The sequence below is a fragment of the Ambystoma mexicanum genome, chromosome 6p, assembly GCF_040938575.1.
Source record: "Ambystoma mexicanum isolate Mex_15411 chromosome 6p, UKY_AmexF1_1, whole genome shotgun sequence".
Lineage (NCBI taxonomy): Eukaryota > Metazoa > Chordata > Amphibia > Caudata > Ambystomatidae > Ambystoma > Ambystoma mexicanum.
In genome coordinates, this window is record NC_090935.1 from 1,442,534,866 (window position 1) to 1,442,555,733 (window position 20,868).

At 45.6% G+C, this 20,868-nt stretch overlaps 1 protein-coding gene across 3 annotated transcripts in view; it reads right to left on the reverse strand.

The window, feature by feature from the left end:
* DCTN6 (dynactin subunit 6) overlaps positions 1–20,868 on the reverse strand; it is a 428,454-nt gene that overhangs the window by 128,594 nt on the left and 278,992 nt on the right. For all 3 annotated transcript variants that reach the window (XM_069626176.1, XM_069626175.1, XM_069626174.1), the window contains one exon: positions 2,026–2,073. In XM_069626176.1, the coding sequence (XP_069482277.1) occupies positions 2,026–2,073 (48 nt within the window). The remainder of the gene's footprint in view (positions 1–2,025; positions 2,074–20,868) is intronic.

A 20,868-nucleotide genomic window follows, 5' to 3' on the forward strand; every position in this document is an offset into this window, starting at 1 on the left:
ACATCTAGAAGTGATTTCCCGGCAGCATACGAGTAATGCAAAGCAATGAATGTGATCAGAAGGCGGGGATTATCACACAGATGGGATATGGCATCAATACAGGGCAATAAGGTTACAGAATACCCAGTATGGTGTTACAAAGCAGTGGGGAATGCAGTAATTTAACATGGGAGATAGATGAATTAACAGCATAGCTAGATTACAATGTCAAGCACACATTGAAAAAGTCAACGATTAACAGGGCAAAGATTTAGAATGCCCAATGTGGTGTCATTAGGAAAATAGGCAGGAAAAAATGTGTTTTAGTGAAGACACAGATGATCTATTCAGAATACCTTTCAAGAAGGGTGAGCAGTGTTGACAGACCTAACCAATAATCGTGAGCCAAATTTACACTTTAAACAGTGGGGAAAGAGAATAAGAGTTAGTGTGCATGGTTGTCGGAGTGCTGGCTTCCATGCAATGATCATCTGAAGTTGGAGGGATTCATCGTTGTGCCGAGTAGACACTGATGCAAAAGACTGGAACAAACTCGAGAAGCGTGACGGGCAAATCTGGTCACACCACAAAGACACGGGGCAGGAGGGATCTTGGACTTGAGGGAAGTGAGTAGTCCAGTGACTTGTGTGGTACCAGAAGTGGTGACGGGGGTAGAGGGGAGTGAGCATGGTGATTTAAAGTTTTGGATGGGCATAGCTGGCTACCAGAGTATGTTGGCGTAAGGAGAACACACGTGCAGGGACACCAGGGGAAGAGGGTGCAGACAGTGATACAACATGGATGAGGGGTTTACCCATGGATGCGATGCACAGCACTCGATGGTGGAGGGAGCTGGATTACACAGGGTGAGGAACTAGTGTTAGGAGATGAAGGACCTGGACAGGGCCTGGATTTAGGCTTTTACTCGCTGGATGAGGAACTAGTGTTAGATCTCAATCCTTTCAAAGAAAGACCAGTAAACTGGACCAATTGCGTAACTGGTGTAATGCTTGTGGTGGGATTTGCCCATTTCCAGATCCATCAAAATCAAAAGGAAACAGTGCTGAACTGCTCAGATGTATGATGTGGTCCTATAAGGTTGGAATATTGGGGCAAGCTCTAGTAGGACGTCATGTGAATACTTCGGGGCATGTCATTGGAGAACTAGCTTCTAAGCAGATTTAAGGTTTTGACCACCTCCGGCTGGTCTCGACAGCACCCAGTCTTTGATGCAGCATGCACCTCTAGATTTCCTCAAGAAGAAAATCAAGTCACCTCAGCGGGCTGCCTATCATTTGAGGAGTTAACTGCCTTTGTTTCCAGGTTACAACCTGCTCAAGTAAACCTGGAAGCCATTACATGAGGTTGTTTTTAAGGAGGTAGGTAAGTGTTGACAAATATGAAATCAGTCCCGAGATAGTTAGGTCCCAGACAGTGAAAGCAAAAACAATGCAGGCCAGCAAATTGTCGCCGAGTTAATCAGCACCAATGTGTGCAATCCTATGCTATTGACTGACGGAAAACAAATCTTCGCCATTTCCTGGAACTGAGACTGGCCATAAAAGCGTAACTGTTAGAGTTTCTACACTGATGCAAGTTAACCATCCCTAAACCTACGATATGCAGAAGTACATTTCAAAGAAATCGACTAACAATGTCATGTACTGAGAACGAGAGGCTATGTTGAACTAGTCTACTAAAACATTGAAAAGCAAAGCTAGCAAAAGAAATGTAATGCAAGCGAACTAACGAGTAAACTATGTCATGGTTTGCATTTAGTTTTTAGAGAGCGATTGTAGGAATTCACTTTGATTTTGTTTGCAGCAAATGTCTTGCTTGGGATTTGAAAACGTTTTTTTCGACAAACTATCAAATAATCCTGACGTTTTCCCAGTGTGATATTTCCTCAGAATATTTTCTCTTCAGATCATGTTTCCTGTAGAGGATGAATCAGCCGTTATGGTTTAACACAAAATGAACACGGAAATGGGCTAAAATACAGTGTCCTTAAGCAGCAGCAATGTACAATACAAACCTAATGCTTACCTTTAGACTCAATTACATTGTTATCACCCATTTTCATGGCCTGCGAGACTGCAGGTCATTAGTTAAGGAAATCGGAGTACCGCTGATTAGCCTACATAGACACACACACACACACACACACACACAATATACCTGTTACAATGCAGGATCCAGTTTGCTGGAAAGGAAACATTTCACTTTAACCTACACATTCATTACAAAGGGTCTCATTCCAAGTATGGCGGTAAAACATGTCAGTAACTGATTAACCGCCAAGTCCAGGAGGCTGTTGAGCACCACATTAAACTATTCCTACACGTCCGTGCTGCAGCAATGCATTCCAATTCGCGATTTACGTTGGGGACGATCACATTAGGAGGACAGCACTAATTAAGAAAAACGATGATGACTCAAAATGTCGCCAGAGTGAGTTAATGTTCATAGAAAAAGCAAGCACAATTCTGGAGTCTACAAAAAGGTACATGAAAACATTTACAACAAAGGCTAAAACACACTAGTTAAAATTACTGAAGTTACTATAAAAAAAAAAGGTGTGTATCGCCCATCATACCGTTAAACTGGCGGAATATTTGAAATACAAACCGACTCCCGTGGATTGAGGTTGATACCAACCTTATGCAGCATTCGCCCTCTGGGGAAAACGCCTAGCCAATCATGTGGCTTTGAACGCAGGAAAATTCTGCCAGTGACTGATCGCGTTCTTCCAGTCACCCAAGCGCCTCCACGCGTCATCCTTTTCCCGCTCGTTGTGACAATAGTTCCCTTCTCGGCCGCAGGTCCTCTGGTCATCCCGCATGCCCCTCCCTATTTAACTGCTAGCATCAGGGGCTCCTCCTTGCGGCCCCGTGCTTCCTCGCAGCTATAGAAAAGGAATTTATTTCCCATGCCAGCAGTGATCCCTTTTTTGATAGGAGATTTGTCACGTATACCACAAGCCCGGCACATTTCCATTAAACAAAAAACGTTTAAACTAGTTGCACCCCAAACCGAGCCCTGGGGCAGGAATAGCAATCCTCCCCTTGTTCGGGAGAAATGCAGAACAGGCAACTGTCCTGAGCCCCATCTTCGCTCAGCCTACCTTAGGCTAAGGCTGGGAGGCCATTACTGGCCCTGTAGTTCTACCTTAACACGTGGGTGATAACGTAAAAAACACAAGTGAGAAATGGTTCTAATGGCAAAAATGTGCATCCTATTGGCATAGCAATGCATAATAGCCCAGTATATAGGTGTTTAAATAAATGTTCCATAGACTTGTTATTGTGGACCACAAAAGAACTCTAAATGCAATAAATTCACTGATAATTATCAGCACTTCAGCTTTGGAAAGAAAAAACTAGATTGCCTGAGCAGAAACCAAAATATTTCTAGGAGAGATTACGGTAAAAAAAAAAAATATTGTTTGAAAAGTTTACAAACAAAGCTGAGAAAGCTCAAAAGAGATACCCTAGACCATCAATGTATTCTTGTTTCATTGAAGATCAATCAGAAGAAAAGATGCAACTAATCCGTAAGAAAAAAACAAGTCCCCCCTTCAGTGTGGCTTCATAGTCTACCAGCACAAAATAGGAGAACATCCACCCGAGTCATAGGATTTTGAAACTCCACATAAATGGGGTTCCCAAGCAGCCACTACATCAGACCTGAATTTAAGCAATACACAAAAAGGAGTTCAATATTATTTTAATAAAAAATTCCCAATGTGATGGCAGGAGAAATAACAGGTTCATAGAACAAACATTTACAAAACTAAACGTTTTGGAAAAAGGTTTCTTGTTCATGCCAATGTCTTCATTAAACATTTCTAAGAGGTCATCAGAAATTCAGAATGTCAAGCTTTGTAGTACAAAGCGTTACAAAGGAATTTGTAACAGATTTTTGTTTGAATCATCACATTCTGTATTGACAACATTCACAAAAATTGTTACCAAACAATTTAAAATATTATCAACATAAAAAAACAATATTTAAAGAAGAAATGCTAGTATTAGCTTTAAATGAAGACTGTTCAATTGTTCTTAAAAATGCTAAGAATGGTTGATCAAATGCATTGAAGAAGTCTGACTAGTTATAGGAATGCCTTCACAACCGAATCCCTCCCCCATCCAGAGGGCATCAAAGGAGTCCTTACAATTACTGCAGTGCTTTATTTTCTTTTTATTTTTTATTTGTTTGGCTGAATGAATCAACCTTTCAAACTTTCATTAATTTTACATACAAAATGTAATTATTCGTAACAATGTTATTACTTAGAATTTACATATAAAACATTAAAATATATTGCAGGCAAGCTTAATTATCACTGAAAGTGCATTGTATGGTTGCAAGGAACATTCAGGCTAACAAAGATAACATAATTGTGCAAACATACATCATGCCCTATATTCATAACACAGCCTAGCTCAACTTTATTTCTCTTGTCAAGACTGCATTTATGAAATGAACAAGTGCGATGTGTATTGCGCCTCTTGGACTAGTTAATAAAAGTCCCCACATGTCGTCTTCAGGATAGGAGCACATAAATTGACACAAGTTGTTAGTCGAATAGTATTCCATGCCGGACAAACTATCACTAAGTGTGAAAGAGTTTCAATTTGGTTTGGTTCCCCACAAAACCGACATATAGTTTGGTTTTCACTGATCATTCCCCTTCTTGCTAGAATCTGGTTAGTGCTACAAAGATTCAATCGAATTCTGAGCATTTGTGTTCTAACAAGCATTAAAGGGCATTTGATTAAATAGCTCTCCGTAAATCGATATCTTTTGTGTGGGAATATTGCCAAGTTAAAGTCTTGATATTTCCTACACTGAGCCTGTGTGTTTATACAGGTTCAAAAATGGCTCACATCTTGTAAAAAAAAGCAGACTAAAGCCCACTTTGTCTCCCTAACCCACATATTCAACCTTCACCAGGGAAGGCATGGTCTTCCATAGTAGTTGTTCATTTGAAACATTTGCATTATTTTTCATACAAGGGATGAGAGGCACTCACAACACTACAGATTTTATCAAAAAGGTTGAAGATTTGGCAGATTCAGGTGGTTTTCCTAGCATCATGCGACGTCAATTCTTTGCACACAAACATGCCTCAAAATGAGAGCATTGACATGAAGACATTCAATCTTAAATTACAGGACTCACCTGAGAGAAAGGCCATAAATTACTTTAAAAAAGAAAAAAATACATCTATTTCTGCCATGTGAGGCAAACAAACCACAGGAATTTTGACAGGCGCAGGTTTTGAGCTAACGTTGCAAATATATTCATGTAGAATTTTAAATGCAAGTTCATTTTTTTCATTTGACTTTTACACAAATGTTTTTCTTCACGACTTGTTGTGGAAATACACACTAAGTTCCCTACCTAACCTTGCTGATCGCTGGTGGGTGAGGGCAGATGTCATACAAGGTGATGGTGGGCCTGGATGCAGTGGGTGTGTGGATCCCCTTGGCTAAGTGCACCCCATGTCACACCCGAGTCTTGCATACTCACTGTAGATGGGCCTGCTCTTTAACGTGAATCAAGAGGTTTGATCCAGAGCATGAGAGTGACCGACCGTAGGAAAAGGAGAGATGATGGCCAGGGGAAGACTCTGAAAGAGGAACCTCAAGCACATGGCTGGTGGAAGGTTGATGACCCGAGAATCAGTTCCCAGTTTTAGTCACCTGGGAGATCAATAATCGCTAGTAAAGAACCTCAACCAGAATTTGAACAATGACCAACAGAAGCCTCAGCACTAATGCCAGTTTCAACCACTGAGGAGGAAACCTCCACCAAAACGATAGAGACGCAGGTGTTTGGAATCCAAGAACAACTACAGTCCATCGCAGGATTGCTTACATACAAGAATGTGCCATGCTGTAAAAGAGTAGGGATGCACTCTAATGTCTCCTATGAGCTACAAAGCCGATAGTCGAGTGCGCAAACCAACACAGTGTTGCAGAGGGAGGGCACAGCCCTCACTTGTGGTCAGGCACCAATCAAAGTAAGCAGAGAGGCAGAGAAAGGCATTGACAGAAAAGGGCCTGCTGGCAGCAAACCCACTTAGCATGGAGCAAGTAGATGGGACGCCAGAGTAACATACGTTTGTTTTTCGTTAGTTGGATACGGATTTGCAAACATGTATACTCGCTCTCGAGTATTGCTATACCTCCGAGCTCAGATTGGGAAAAAAAGAATGCTTTACCGGTAGCAAGCAAGTGAGCTCATTTTGAGAAGGCATCAGATGGAGGTACCTGTACATACCCAGGCTTAGATTGACCCCGACATGGTAAACATAGCCTTTTAAGGTCAATAAGAAGAATACTATTTAGCAGCAACACTGGTCATAGAAATAGTATTATAAATTAAGTGCACCACGAATTTCCCTGCAAATAATACTCTCTACCGATCATGTAGGAAATTGTGCTCAAGCCTTAGTGATAAATGGAAACTTGCTTGTACAGTTAGGCAACAACTTCTGTTTTGGGGTTGTACTTCTGTTCACAGTGTGCAAGTTAAGTTGCATTTTGAGTCAGTTTCACACGATGTCTACTGTGCTTACTTTCTCAATCACCCTCTTGCATATCTTAGCATGGGATCGTATGGCAGAGCATTCCATTTGTTATGCTTTATGTTCTTCGACAGGAGGGGAATCCATCAACATATCAGATATTGGCTACTATTCAGGTAATAATTAGATCCTGATGGATTTCAACTGCAGATTTTAAAAAGGTAGTGTTCCACAAGAGCGGTCTGCATTGAGAAACCAATGCCCCCTGCAGTTAACAGTTCCCATAGCTCAGATAATTAAGCGATCACTGCTATTTCAGTTCGATCTGTAGGTTTGAAACCCACCAACCCTGCTCATTCTCAAATGTGCATAGACTAGTATCAATTTTGATAGAATTAGAGCAGCCCTATGTGTATTATATGTAAAGCAGTTTGAATAAATAGTATTGTGAATTTGAAGCAGAGCACAGGATTCTGAAAGTAGCTAATTTGGCAGTACTTAAGAAAAATCATTACTAACCCACAGAATATGAAAACCAATCCCGTAAACTCGTATGCAACTGGACACTAAAACACAGCAAAGGGAATGCAATATCTGAGAAATAAATCACTTCATTAATGCAATTTCAAGTACTCTTAGTCCATGTCTCTCTATCCCCTGCAAAATTGGTGGGAAGGCCTACCCCTTGCCAGGCCAGAAAACTGCTGTATAGATACTGCATAAAGCAGGAGTAGAATTTAGAATACAGAAGCCCAGTGTGCAAAGCCTTCATTATGTACTATGGAACCTGCGTACCGCCCCAAATAACCAGGTCTCAACCACCAGCTCCAAGTATTTACGCCATGTATTAAAATAGCAGCATTGGCACATGCCGGAGGGTATGGTTGGGTGGAGTTGTCAAAGAGGCGGAGCCACATACCTGAATCACAATGAACACAATGATGTGTTACTCTTTCATCTATGTGACTTCCTCCTTGCCAAATACGCCACAACAGATTGACAGCTGTGGGCAATCTTCCAACTGGCTGGACAGCTGAAATTTTCCCGACTCACATCCGTACCTTAGCAAAGGGCACCACGTGAATGAACGAGGCCATGATGCTCAGGAAAGTCCGGACTGTAGACTGCATGAATCATGGTTTTTGCATGGAAAACCTTGATGACCTGCCTCATTGAAGGGAGAGCCATCCCTGTGACGAACAGAGAATTGCCCAAACAGAATCCTCTGCAGCAGAACAAATGTGACTCTGGTTTACTGTAGAAGCAAGCCTGAACAGAGTGTCGCACACCTTCTGAAAGTTCCCCGGGTGGAGAGTACTGAATGTGGCTCTGATAAGCTAGGCACTTGGTAGCGGCACTAATTAATTTACTGAAGCCCGAGGTGTGCATCCACTACAGTGAAGACTTTTCTGAACACCCTTGAGGCGTCATTTAGACCCAGGAGAAGACATTTGTACTGCCAAGGTCATCCCAATGGAAATCTCAAATTACAAAGTTCTTTGTTGATGGCAATGTGGAAATAGGCGTCTTGAAGGTTCGGATGCCAACCGATTCCCTTCCAGACGAGACGAAGATGTCTGGAACCTTTACAACATGGACGTTTTTTTCAAAAAAAGGGAAGCATTTAGAAATGGCAAATCCAGAATGGGACTTTTGCCCTTTAATTATCTGGGATCAAGAAGTACCGGGAATAACATACCCACCTCTTTGGTTTTCCAGAGCTGTTCTTTTAGTTTAGATGAGTTCTAGGGTCACCTTCTGGTGACCAGGAGGAGACATTGGTCGAATTGTCAAAGGCGCTCAAAGAGTAACTAGCTATTACATTACCACCCACTCCTCTTTTGTGACCGCCACAAATTGTTGGAAAAACGGTCTTATACTGCCACATACGTCAAGAAAAGAATGCTCTGACAGATGGGTGCTCGGGGTCTAATGCATAAAATGTGTCAGGCAGAGTTCTTGGTGGCAGCATTAAACTTTGTACTCAACTTCTAGACTTTAAATGCCTATAAAAAAATAAAACAAAAGTCTTGGCTGTGGAGAACATGGTGAATAAAGGTCTCACCATCTGGAGGTCCAATTTGCACAGCTACAAAACATTCAGTATTGGGGCGTATTGCCATCAAAAGCCAGGTCCAAAATCTTTTTTTGCACTGCCGATTCAAAGTTTGACACTTTCCAATAGGCTTACTGCTGGGTCAGCACCCCTTAGGACATAACATGTATTGGTTATTTCGCTAAACAGAGGGCAGGAGGTTGATCTCTTTCCGCAGCTGGCTCCCTTCTCTGGAACCGCCACCACCTCCCTCTTCATCTTGAGCATGACTTTTGGGGGACAGGGAAGTTCTGGTATAGAGTTAATTTTGCTTCAAGCTGATAAGACTCTGTTGGTATTCGCCTGGGCTGGTAAGGGGACTGAGCTATGTGGATGAATGGGGGTATGGCGCTGAATGACTTGACGGAGAGGGGGCGTGAGGATCGTTTGCAAGTTTGTACATTGAATGTGAAGGGGCATAACTCCCAGCCAAAAAGATCTCTGGTGGCCACGGAGTTCCTGAGATTGAACATGGATGTACTCTTCCTTCAAGAGACCAGGTTTATCCGAGGAGAATGCCATGTGGACTTGTGGGGCAAACATACTGGGGATGAGGGGATTCAAGGAAAGGGGGAGTGGGCATTTTGCTCCATGAAAAACTCAGGTGTCGAGGAAATGAGCCAGTGTTTATGGGAGGGCCATGCTGCTCTGGGGCATCATAAGAGGAATAAGGTTCACGTTTGCTACGATGTATGCCCCAACCAGGGGCAGATGAAATTACTCAGGGAGACCTTGGTGAAAGTACTTTGTAATGGTGAGGGGTGTCACATTTTGGGTGGGTACTTCAACATGTGGGCAAACTTGACACTTGCTAGGCGTACAACGGGATCAGAAGAACAGGAACTACAGGGGCCGGGCTGGAGGATATACAGGAGAGTTTGAACTTACATGGGTTGTGGGATGTTTGGCGCTTCTTTCACCCCCAGGAAAGAGGCTTTAACTTCTACTCTGCTCCGCATGAGACTGTTACCCATATTGAGTACATTTGTATTTCAAGAGGTTTGTGGGATGTGGCGCAAGGTTCAGAGATTCATCAAATTAGTTGGGTCGGATCATGATCTGGTCTCCCTGGACTTGACGTGGCTGGGGGCTAATCTCTTTGGAAGAACCTGGTGTTCAGAGAGGAGTTGGGAGAGGGAAATCAGTGAGTTTTGGCATTAACAATACGGGGGATGTTGAATGTGGTTATGGTGTGAGATGCTGCTAAGGCAACCTGGAGGGGCTTGCTGATTAGAGAGGGGGCGCGGAAAAAAAGAGGGAGAGAACTCTGATGGAAAATAGGTTGCGAGCAGAGATTGTATCCTTGCAAAGGCATATACAGATGTCTGTAGACGTGGGGGAAGTGGTTAGACAACGTGAGAGAAAGGGCAGAATTGAGCCTGTTGGAGGAGGGCAAAATAATCTGCAATCTCCAGTTTTTAAAACAGAAATATTACGAAAAGGGGGATAAGTCGGACGCTATGCTGGTGGCCCGGTTTAGGGGCCAAAGAGCAGACAGGTGGGTCTCAGAAATGCATGACCGGAGCAATGTGGTGGAGTTCAGACCGGAGGTGATTTGGGAAACCTTCACCTCCTTTTATGAAGAGTTATATAAGGTAGGGCATGGGACAGACATTGAAGATATTGAAGGCTATTTAGGCGAAATGTTTCTACCTAGGCTAACCCAAGAGGAGACAAGGGGATTGAATGAACCCATTACATGGGAGGAAGTCCTGGATGCAATTTGTCAACTGCAACTCAGTAAGGCCCCAGGGGAAGATGGTTTCACCTCTGGCTGTAATTTGCGAGTCAGCTGGTACCTTTTTTGACTGACCGGTTCAATAACATACTGGAGACGGGTAGGACTCCTGGGTCGTTTGTCCGGATTCTTATTATGGTGATACCCAAAGAGGGCAGGGAGCCCGAAACTGTGGCCCGTACCGGCTGATTTCACTTCTTGATGCCAAAATAGGGTCCTCACCGCATGGTTGGAAGGGCATATGCCTGACCTGGTCCAGGCGGACCAGGTGTGTTTCATAAAAGGATGCCAATGAACTGATAGCATGAGGAAGTCATTGCAGTTGATGATTGGCGCCTTGAAGGGTGGCGGAGACCAGGCTCTCCCGTCAGTAGACACAGAGAAGGCCTGCGATAGGGTGGAGTGGAGTTTTCTTAGGGAGATCCTCCTCAAATATGGAGTGGAAGGTAAATTCTTGCAAGGGATAATGGCAATGTATTAATCACTGAAGGGCTGTGTGGCGGTCAACAGGCGTTTCTCCTGCTGGCTTTACCTAGGAAGGGGTCAAGACAGGGTTGTCCTCTCTCCCCGATTTTGTTTGCCCTCTCTAGAACCTTTGGCCCAGAAGATAAGGGAGGATAGTCGAGTTGAGGGGATATCTATTGGAGGTGTGGAATACAAATTAGGTTTATAAGCGGACGATATGATGTTACATATAAATTACATTTCTTTATTGTGCTTTTAGTTTTCAAAACACGTTAAAAAACGTACACAAATTTATCATAGATCAAATAATATATCTTAGATAAAATCTCTACATAATTTTATCAACAATCGGCATACTTTTAAAAGACAAATACAAACTACAAAAATCTTTAAAACTTTACCACTCAAAATTGGAGCATTTGTGTTACTAAGCCTACCTCGAGATTAAAACAAAGAATGAGAAAAGGGGGAAGGGGCAAGACAATGGGAAGGAAGAAAAGGACATGCGCCAGGTAGAATTATCCCAAATCTCGACAACGTCTTAGAAAAGGCCACCTCTTAAGTCTACTAACTTTATCATTCCCAAAAATTGGCACAACTGTTTACTCGGGGTGTACGGAAGCCTTGTCCAGCAAAGGTTCCATAGCACCCTTCCTGTAGAACTCCCATACAAGTTTATGAATTTTTCAAACCAAAGCACACTCAGGAGAGTTAAAGACTGACAATCGAGAAGAAGATGGTCTGTAGTTTCTCCATCTAGTGCGCAGTGACAGCATATTTCAGACGGAGTATCCTCCCCTTTACCATCCCATTTAACCTTATTTACCCCTGTGCGTAAGATGTACAGCCTGAATCTTAACAAAGCATATCCCACCGTCCATGTTGGAAATCTGCAAAGATACTGAGCACATACTCCTAGTTTCTTATAGTTCCGAGTTACCTTTTGAAAATGTTTGTATGATCCTAGTTTGTCACAAGTTCTGCACCAGTCCGCTCGCCATACTTTGTGATTGTAAGAGGCGGGCAGAATACCAAGAAGGATTCCTCCCAGATCCCATTCCACCAACTTGTTAGTAATATACTCAGAGAGTTGTTTGCTGACTCTTCTACTCCCACAAAGTCAGCAAACAAAGTATCACAAGGGGGATTTTTAAATTTAAGACAAAGCAGAATTCGTCTCCAAAGAATCTGCCCCTCCAGTGATGAGCCCAATTCGTAATGTGTTCCACATATCTAGATGGATTTCGGCAGTCCGAGTACCTTCTTTCATATGTAACCCTCCAAATGGCAAAAATCCTCCCCCCATGAGATAGTGATGAATTTCTGCTCCATTGATTAGCATGGGTACCACCTTTTCCTTATAGAAATCAGGGGGATAATGGAATATTTTCCAAACTTGAAGTTAAAATTTCACATTCATTCTTAACGGGTGTTAAGACGGATTTCTGAATTCTGTCCTGGTGGCGCAGAAGTTCAGAAGGCCAACCTAATTACTTGGAACAGGGTAACCTCTGGACGAGCCAGACCAATCAAGGTAGCGATCGCGGCGGTCAAGACTAGGTCTCAAGAGGGGTGAGGGTGACTGAAAGCCCGCAATGAGCACACAAAGCAAGATCACTTACAAACTACTCCAAACAGTTGTTATATTAAAAATATATACACATTTATTTCAAGGCCTTTAAAACAATGACTGTAGCGAGAAAATCACAATATAACGATAGTAAACCAACACATACCATATCAACACAATATATATACAAATACAACCAGTCTCAAGCGTTATATGCACAAAATGTGTAGTCCACCTAAAAGGGAGGGAAAACAGGCAGTGCAAAATAAGGCTTAGACCCAGTTCACCTTCAGAGGCACCTAACTAGATGGAAGTCCGAGCCCTGCGAAGAGTGGAGCCTTGTGCTCAAAAGTACCTGCACGCGCTGGTGCCAACGGGCAAAAGGAGAAGCTCTTCGAGGGAAATCAGGCAGTTCAGTTTAGTGCACAAAAGAAGAAGAACAAGTTCCGCGACTCAGGCGCAGCCTCCACAGTGGGCAGAAGCAGAGCGCGAGTACGGAAAAGGGTGCTGTTTGACACAGCGAGGGAAAAGCAATGGGCTCCTGCAGGAGGGCGACCAGATCCTAGCTATGCTACTCACCGGTCCCCGATGCAAGCAGACCCAGGCTTCTCCGCGTCCGTTTCAGTAGCTGGCAGGTTCAGAAGAGCAGGGAACGCCTCGTCGTCGTGTTGAGTAAAAAGGCGTCCCAATCGAAGAAACCCGCACAGTTTCTTACCACAGCAGGGCAACGGAGCGGCCGTGTGTATCTGAGCCAAATGTACACTACTCACTTCAGACCTGGGAACGCCAAGTGTACGAAGCGTGTGAGAGTGACAAGGGCTCGAAATACTACACAACCTGGCGGCGGTTACAGAGCAAGACTCCCGTGTAAGCTGGTCAGTCAGCTGGATGGCCCAGAGACGCTTCCGAAGGCTTACTGGCAGGAGATGGTGAAGATGCCGAGAATAGCTGTTCCCGCTATTCCAAGGGTCGAAGTACCAGTACAAGCCTTCTGGTTCGATCAAAGGTGAAAAGGGTTTCACAAGGCGACAGCAGTGCAGAGGAGAAGTCCTTCAGCAGGTCACCAGCGATTCCTCGGTCCAGCCTCTTGGTTGCAGGATACTTGGCTCCTGTATTCCTTCGTGAGAACTCAGAAGATCGATATGGTAGTGGTGTTTCCAGCCACCTCTTATCCACGGTTCCCTTCGCGCCAAAACGGAGGGGACCCAATGGGAGATCCGCTCATCAACACTCACACCATTCGTGGACCAATCACGGACCACGGTGGTCCCAGGCATTCACACCACCCTGGACTCTCTGGCACCCAGGATGTGTATTGGGACCTGACATCCCAGCCCACATCCTGGAGGCACACACAAGACATGTAGAAGCCCGCGAAAGCATCCGTGTTTCGCGGGAAAGTACATGCCCAAATAAGGAAGGCCCCCGGTCGGCTCGACCTGGGGAAGGTGAAGGGAGCAAGACGGTCAGCGGACAGGACAAAGGAGCCTCGTGGTCTGGCCATTTTGGGAGCCAGGCCACCATTTTGGGTTAAGCGCGAGAAACGCGCTTAGAACGCCAAAAGGAGCTCAAAACACAAGAAACGATCGCTGCCACCATTCCCGTCCGTGAATCACTTGCACCGATCAGATACAATCCTAAACGAGTATCTAGGGCCTGTAGAAGGCTAGAGACCCAAGAGAGCTGTAACTTAGCTTACAGTGCCCTCTTGTGTCATGTTGCACGAAAGCCGCAACATGATAAAAGAAACTACGGTAAACAGCGTTCCCCGGTACTGACAGTCTTAAGGGCATGTCAGTTTCCCCGTAAGAAAGGAGCGAAAGCCCAGAGGAGTGCGGCAGAAGGCAGCACTTCTCTGGCAAAGTCAAGAACAAGGTGAAAAACAACAGCAAAAAGTTTAGGGGTTGCCACATGGAAGGAAAATTACCTACAATTACGAAATCTTTCCTAGCAACGACGACCATGGTTGAAGGTCGAGTTGGTACGCTCAACGTAAAGGGCCTGAACTCACAAAATAAACGCTCCCTCACAAGCAATATGTTTCGCAAGCAGAAAAAGCTGGTCCTCTTCCTGCAAGAAACGCACTATAGGAGGGGAGCGGAGTCGGCGATCAAGGGGAAGGAAATAGGCAGGAATTTTTGGGCCTCACATAAGTCTTCCAAAAAAGAGGGGGTGGGCATTCTCTTGGGCAAATCAATGCATCTTACAGAAGTAGAGACGAAAAGAGGCTTCAGGGGCAGATTTCTTGGCATAAAGGGGTTTTCCCAGGGGCGGCGAATTACTTTGGCCACCATATATGTGCCTAACACTGGTCAGGTCAGGTTCATCCACAAGATCCTTCAGGTTATGGACGAATGGGGCAATGATCCTCGGCAGAGATTTCAATCTAATCACCGACCCCCGCTTGGACTGGTGGTCGGCAAAGGAGATAGGGACAAAAGAGCCCACAAAGGAAAACTTCGCATTGAGGGACCTCCTGCAGGAATATTATTGGGTTGACGTATGGCGGAAGTGTCACCAGGCACCCGGGGGGTATACATTTTTCTCTCCTCCACACCAAACGTATACTAGAATTGACCTATTTCTAGTATCAGAGGAGGGAGGAGGGGTGATAGGCGGCCCATCGGTGGAGTCCGTCACCTGGTCAGACCACGATCTATTGGTCATGGAATGGCGACTACAGGAAATAACAAAGTCATATAGATGGTGTTGCAATGACACCCTCTTGAGAGATCAGGTATTCAAAGAATTTCTCCGGAAGGAGATCGAAGCCTATTTCACAACAAACGACACAGGGGAAATGTCGATGGTCACGATCTGGGAGGCAGCCAAGGCCACATTCAGGGGCCTCCTCATAGCTGAAGGCTCCAGGAGGGCTTTGATCGAATCCAAGCTACGGGGAGAATTGCAAGCCCTGAGGACACAGCTCACCAAAGATAACAGATCGTGCGAACCTCCTGGGGGAAATGAGAGAAAAGAGGCAAACCCTCCATTCAGTCTTAATTGGTGAAGTGATTAAAAAAATGAGATATAGCAAGCAGAGGTATTACGAAAAGGGAGACAGAGTTGGGACCCTTCTGGCGCATAGGCTAAGGGGGTACAGGGTGGACAGGCGGGTGGAGGGTATCAGAGAGGGGGGAGGAAATATCCAAACCAAGACTGAACAAATACAGTCTTTTGCGGGGTTCTACCAAAAATGATACACCAAACAGGAGGAGGGGTCCAGACGAGCTTCGGAAATATTTAGAAGATCATCCTCTCCCCCGGCTCACTGAATTGGAGAGGGAGGTCCTGGAGGGGGACATACCGGAGGAGGAGGTGGAGCAGGCTATCAAGCGGTTGAAAGTAGGTAAGGCCCCGGGGGGCAGGGGGGGGGACGGATATACCGCTGACTTCTGCAAACAATTCCAAGCGGTTTTGATACAGCCATTGACTAAGCTCTTTAATCAGATTAGAAATCCAGAGACCATCCCACCAACGTTTCTACAGGCCCTGATCACGGTCATACCAAAGCCGGGCAAGGACCCTACAGACTGTGGATCATATAGACCCATTTCACTTTTAAACGTGGACGCAAAAATATTTACTAGAATCCTAGCCACACATCTGGAGCGGTACCTTCCCCGACTGGTTCACTCAGATCAGGTGGGTTTCATACTCAATAGGCAGGGCGCAGATAGTATGCGCAAAACCCTACACATACTGGGCTCGAGGGAGGTTAGGAAGGAGGGCGCTCTTCTCCTGTCTTTGGATGCAGAGACGGCGTTCGACCGGGTGAGCTGGTCCTTCATGAGAGGGGTCATGTCGTCTCTGGGGATGGGGGCGAGATGGCGGGGGTGGCTCTCTGCCCTTTACTCCAACCCCTCAGCAAGGGTGGTGGTCAATGGCGGGGAATCAGCGGTGTTTCCACTGGAGAGAGGTACCAGGCAGGGGTGTCCTCCATCTCCTCTCATCTATGCATTGGTGATGGAACCCTGGGCCATAGCGATTAGGGGGAACGAGAAGATTAAAGGCATCAAGATGGGTGATATGCACTGCAAGGTGAGCCTCTTTGCAGACGATGTCCTGCTCTACCTCTCTGACCCTTCCCAGTCGGCTCCTGAACTTCTGAATAGTCTAGAACAATATGGGACCCTCGCGGGTTGCAAGGTTAACCTGGGGAAGTCGATTGCATTCGTGGCAGGGCACCTCAATGAAAAGGATAGACAGTATGTGGCGGATCTTCCGTTCTGCTGCCGGGAGGAGGGCTTTTGTCACCTGGGGATCCATATACCACCTGATTTAACAAACCTTTTTACAGCCAACTACCCGCCCCTGTGGTCCGCAATCAAGCGGGATGTGGAAAGATGGTCAAAGTCTGGTTTATCGTGGATGGGCCGGCTTAATTCAATTAAAATGGTGATCCTCCCCAAGTTCCTTTACCCGTTTCAAATGCTCCCGACCCAGATACCTAGGCCATTCCTTCTGGAGATCAGACGCACCCCCTTTTGCATTATCTTTGGGCGGGGAAGTCCCACAGAATCGCCTATGATGTACTCACAAGGCCCAGGGATGGGGGGGGGGGTCAACTTCCCAGACCTAGAGACATACTATAAGGCTGCTCAACTGAGAATTTTGGTTGACCACTTCGCACAGGGCACCAAGAAACGGTGGGTAGCGTTGGATAACAAACTTTTTTCTCCGGTTACGCTGGATGAATGGCTGTGGGTCCCCAAAAGACACATCCCAAGGAGTATCTTGCACCATCCAGTCTTGGGGGTACTGTGGTCCATATGGAAAGAAGGGGGTTACCTTAGACGGCTCACGACATGGCCTTCGCCTCTGAGCTGCATCTGGGCTCCTCCACTGATGGATGGGATCAATGAACCACTAGCCTTTCAGAAATGCTATGAGGCGGGCTTGAGCAGAGCGGGACAGCTTTGGGTGGACGGGGCATTCATTTCCCTCAGAGACCTCGGGGCCCTCCTGGGCCTGGATGACCTTTCTCCATTCCGATTCTTGCAACTTAAAGGGGCCCTCACTGAAAGTAAGTGGGGAGACACCCTTAGGAGGGACCTAACAGATTTTGAAAAACTTCTGATCACGTACAAGGGTACCAAAGGAGTAATATCGAGACTTTATGGTCTCCTGTTGTCCACCCCGAGAGATCCCCCCCCCGCCCAGGTGCAGTGGGGCAAAGACCTAGGTACACCGATCACTGATAGGAGGTGGATCAAGATGTGTAGACAGGCCAACCGCTCCACGGCTGCACCTCAGTATCGTCATCAGGCCCTGAAATTAATCCATAGATGGCACTACCCATCACAGAGAATAGCCAGAATGAGGAAGGGGTATGACCCACATTGTTGGAAGTGCCACACTGAACGGGGCGACTATGCACACATGTGGTGGAAATGTCAGGTGGCACAAACCTACTGGAATGAGGTCCTATCCTGGATAAAGGAAGTGGATGGTATTGATAGAACCCCGTCACCATGGTTGGTCTTGTTTGGTATTGAGGTGGAGGGAGATCCGAAAGTGACACATGACCACATGTTACAGGTCATGCTGGTGGCGGCCAGGTGTTGTTGGGCGCAGAGATGGAAGGCCTCCCAACCTCCAGGGGAAAGGGACTGGGTGCTTAAACTGCACTCCATATATGACAAGGAGTTTTTTACCCACTTGATTGACGAATCCAGGATCAATGTTGAGGATCTGTGGCTACCCTTTTTCGATAAATATGGGAGGGTGAATTGACTCTGAAGGAACATTTAGGAGCCACCGCTTGAGTCAAGGATCGGCCTTATTGAACGCTACCCTTGAGGATGGGGTGGGCCCCACGAGGAGGGCGATAATGGTCTGGAGGCCTTGGGCCCTAAGTTCTGAGCGTCAACAAAAGAACTGCCTACTATCTGCAATACATTTCATCTTACTGTGTTGGACTCTTACCATGTTAGTTGCTCTATGAACCATGGCGTGGGAGAGGGAGGGGCGTTCATAGAGGGTAAAGGTTGTGTACACATTTTGAATCTACTCCAGAAGACGTATGATTGTTTTATCAAGGTCATAACCTAAATATTTCAATAAAACTAAATTTTGAAAAAAATGTTTTTCAAATTCATGCCACTGTGACAGCTTTTTAATAAAAACCTACCATTATTAAAGGAATGGTGCAGTCAGAAATATTATTGTCCCTATGGTTCGGCCATGTGTTTTTAACCATACGTTGATCGATTGTACAAACATTTCCTATGCACCTTACCGGAGTTTTCATCTTTTCAACACAAGCGAAATCAGGCAGCAGGGCGTGGCCATTTTGTGATACTCTTATCCGTTGCTGCATCGCCCTGGGTGAACTGCCTTTGCGGCACTAAATCATATCCCCCGCCCCTGAGCCAGACATCACTAGACGCGTACCGCCCATTTCACATCACCAAAGCACATCTTGTGTCAACATTCTCTGCGCTTCAGCTAATGATGTGTCGTAATGGAAATGGCAGGACGCCTCTTTCCTCAATAAGTATAAACAGACCGTTTCACAACACACAACAGCAGATTTTCTATTCCATTCCTCTTAACTGTATTTCTTGGAGTATTCTGTGACTTGTTTCTGTGCTCTGGTCAGCTACCTTTGTTGCTTGTAGCCCATGCGAACAGATACCAGTACCATCACTATACATTATTTTCGTTTGGCAACAATAATGCCCTACCAGTACGAGCCCGAGTACTTCGAGGAGGAATTACTGGAAAGAGAAAGATGCAGAAACGATAGGGCTTCAGACGACAGTTGGGAGGACGATTCAACAGATCAAGAGCCTGAGCCTAGTCGCATGGACGGCGTCTCCACCTAGTGTACCTGCAATCGGTGCGCGCTAATGCCAACCGAGTTGGAGAACTGCTGCTGCAGAGAAAACTCTGGTTGCTTGTCCTACTTATCGCAAGGCGCGCCTCGGCCGCAATGCGTTACCGAGCTGCCAGACTTCAGGGCAGCCTGCCTCACACAGTCCGTGTTGAGGATTTTGATGGGGCTTATGCACGAACTTCGCGCAACAGTTTGCCCTCGTAATCCAAGTAACGAGTAAGTATATTCTGGTTGTGATGTCAGTTAGGCCACTACTATTTCACAGTAGTTTCCTATATTCTCCTAACTTCAATATCAATTTAGTGTTGCAATTCTCTAGTAATAGTCGCATAAAAGCCGTTCAATATTGTGCAGTGTCTAGGTAGCATTTGTCCTGGCAAAAATGCCATTGGATACAAAAATTGTCATTGACCACTAAGGTTTATTACACTTAGCTTGGTCATTTAAACCAGTTCATATCTTTCGCTTTCACAGGTGGTACCGGCAGGTGGCCTATCGTTCGTTTACATGGTGGCTTCATGGGAGGCTTGGACACCGTGTTCGACGAGTAATACCCGCCTGTGTCGTTGGTGCCATTAGAGAAACTTTCCCCAGTGACAGCGGTTATTACAGGTGATTTTCCCTCACTGTTCTGCAACCAGACCTTTTCAATGTGTAGTAGTTTTGTGCCATCAAAATAAGAAACAAAATAAAACACAACATAATGGTTGTTTCAGTTCTTCAGTGAATCAAGTGTGTCTCCATTCAGCAGTGTTCCAGTGCCTTGTCTGAACAACCCAGGCCCATCCATCCCCCCTCCATTATCAAAGGCAGTTGGCACCAGTGGATGTGCGCTGCCAAGGGGTGCGGTCAGGGGCGCGAACGGCCAAGGTGCCAAATACCATGTACACTTCAAAGCTATCTTTCGCGCAGGGGTCACTATTCACATGCCCTCCTAAGACCAAGTGTCTCCAGGCAGGCTCCCCTTGAAGCAGGCCTCACCCCTGCAATCCAAGTGATACCACGACATATACATGTCATTCATTCACATACACACCCCAATTCTTTATAAACCACTTGATATTTATCATGAGAACATCTTTGAGCACTGCAAGTCAACTCATGAACGTGCTACCTGAGAACCCCGGTGACCGATGCTAATCTGCTCTTCGTCGTGCTATCTGTGAACTTGTGATCACTGTGAGTCAACTCGTCAGTGTGCTACCTGTTAACATCTCCCTGTTCTCCTGCCACGAACTACTCTGCTTGCTGAATCTAACTGTTGGGCAAGATAAGGGCATGTATCCTAATCATAGAAAGGGAAGGTGTTCTCCTGGCTATCTTGCTTTTGTGATTTCAACAAATTGTTCTTACACACTGGTTGTTGCGATACAATCTCGCTTTTATTTGTGCAAGTGATGGGTTGTTCTTCAATTTGTTGGTATGCATAGTAAGGAGCGAACCGCTGACCAGCCATCAGGGCCCAAACAGGAGCCACTGTCTCTACAGGACAGCAACCCATAACCATGTACCAGGACCCCAAAGGGGGCACCAGACTGCATACAATAGCCTTGATAAAGACTCACGGGTCGAAACACGTGTCGGCTGACAACAAGTGGATGTAAGAGCCCCAGATGTACTATATGCATACCAACAAATTGAAGAA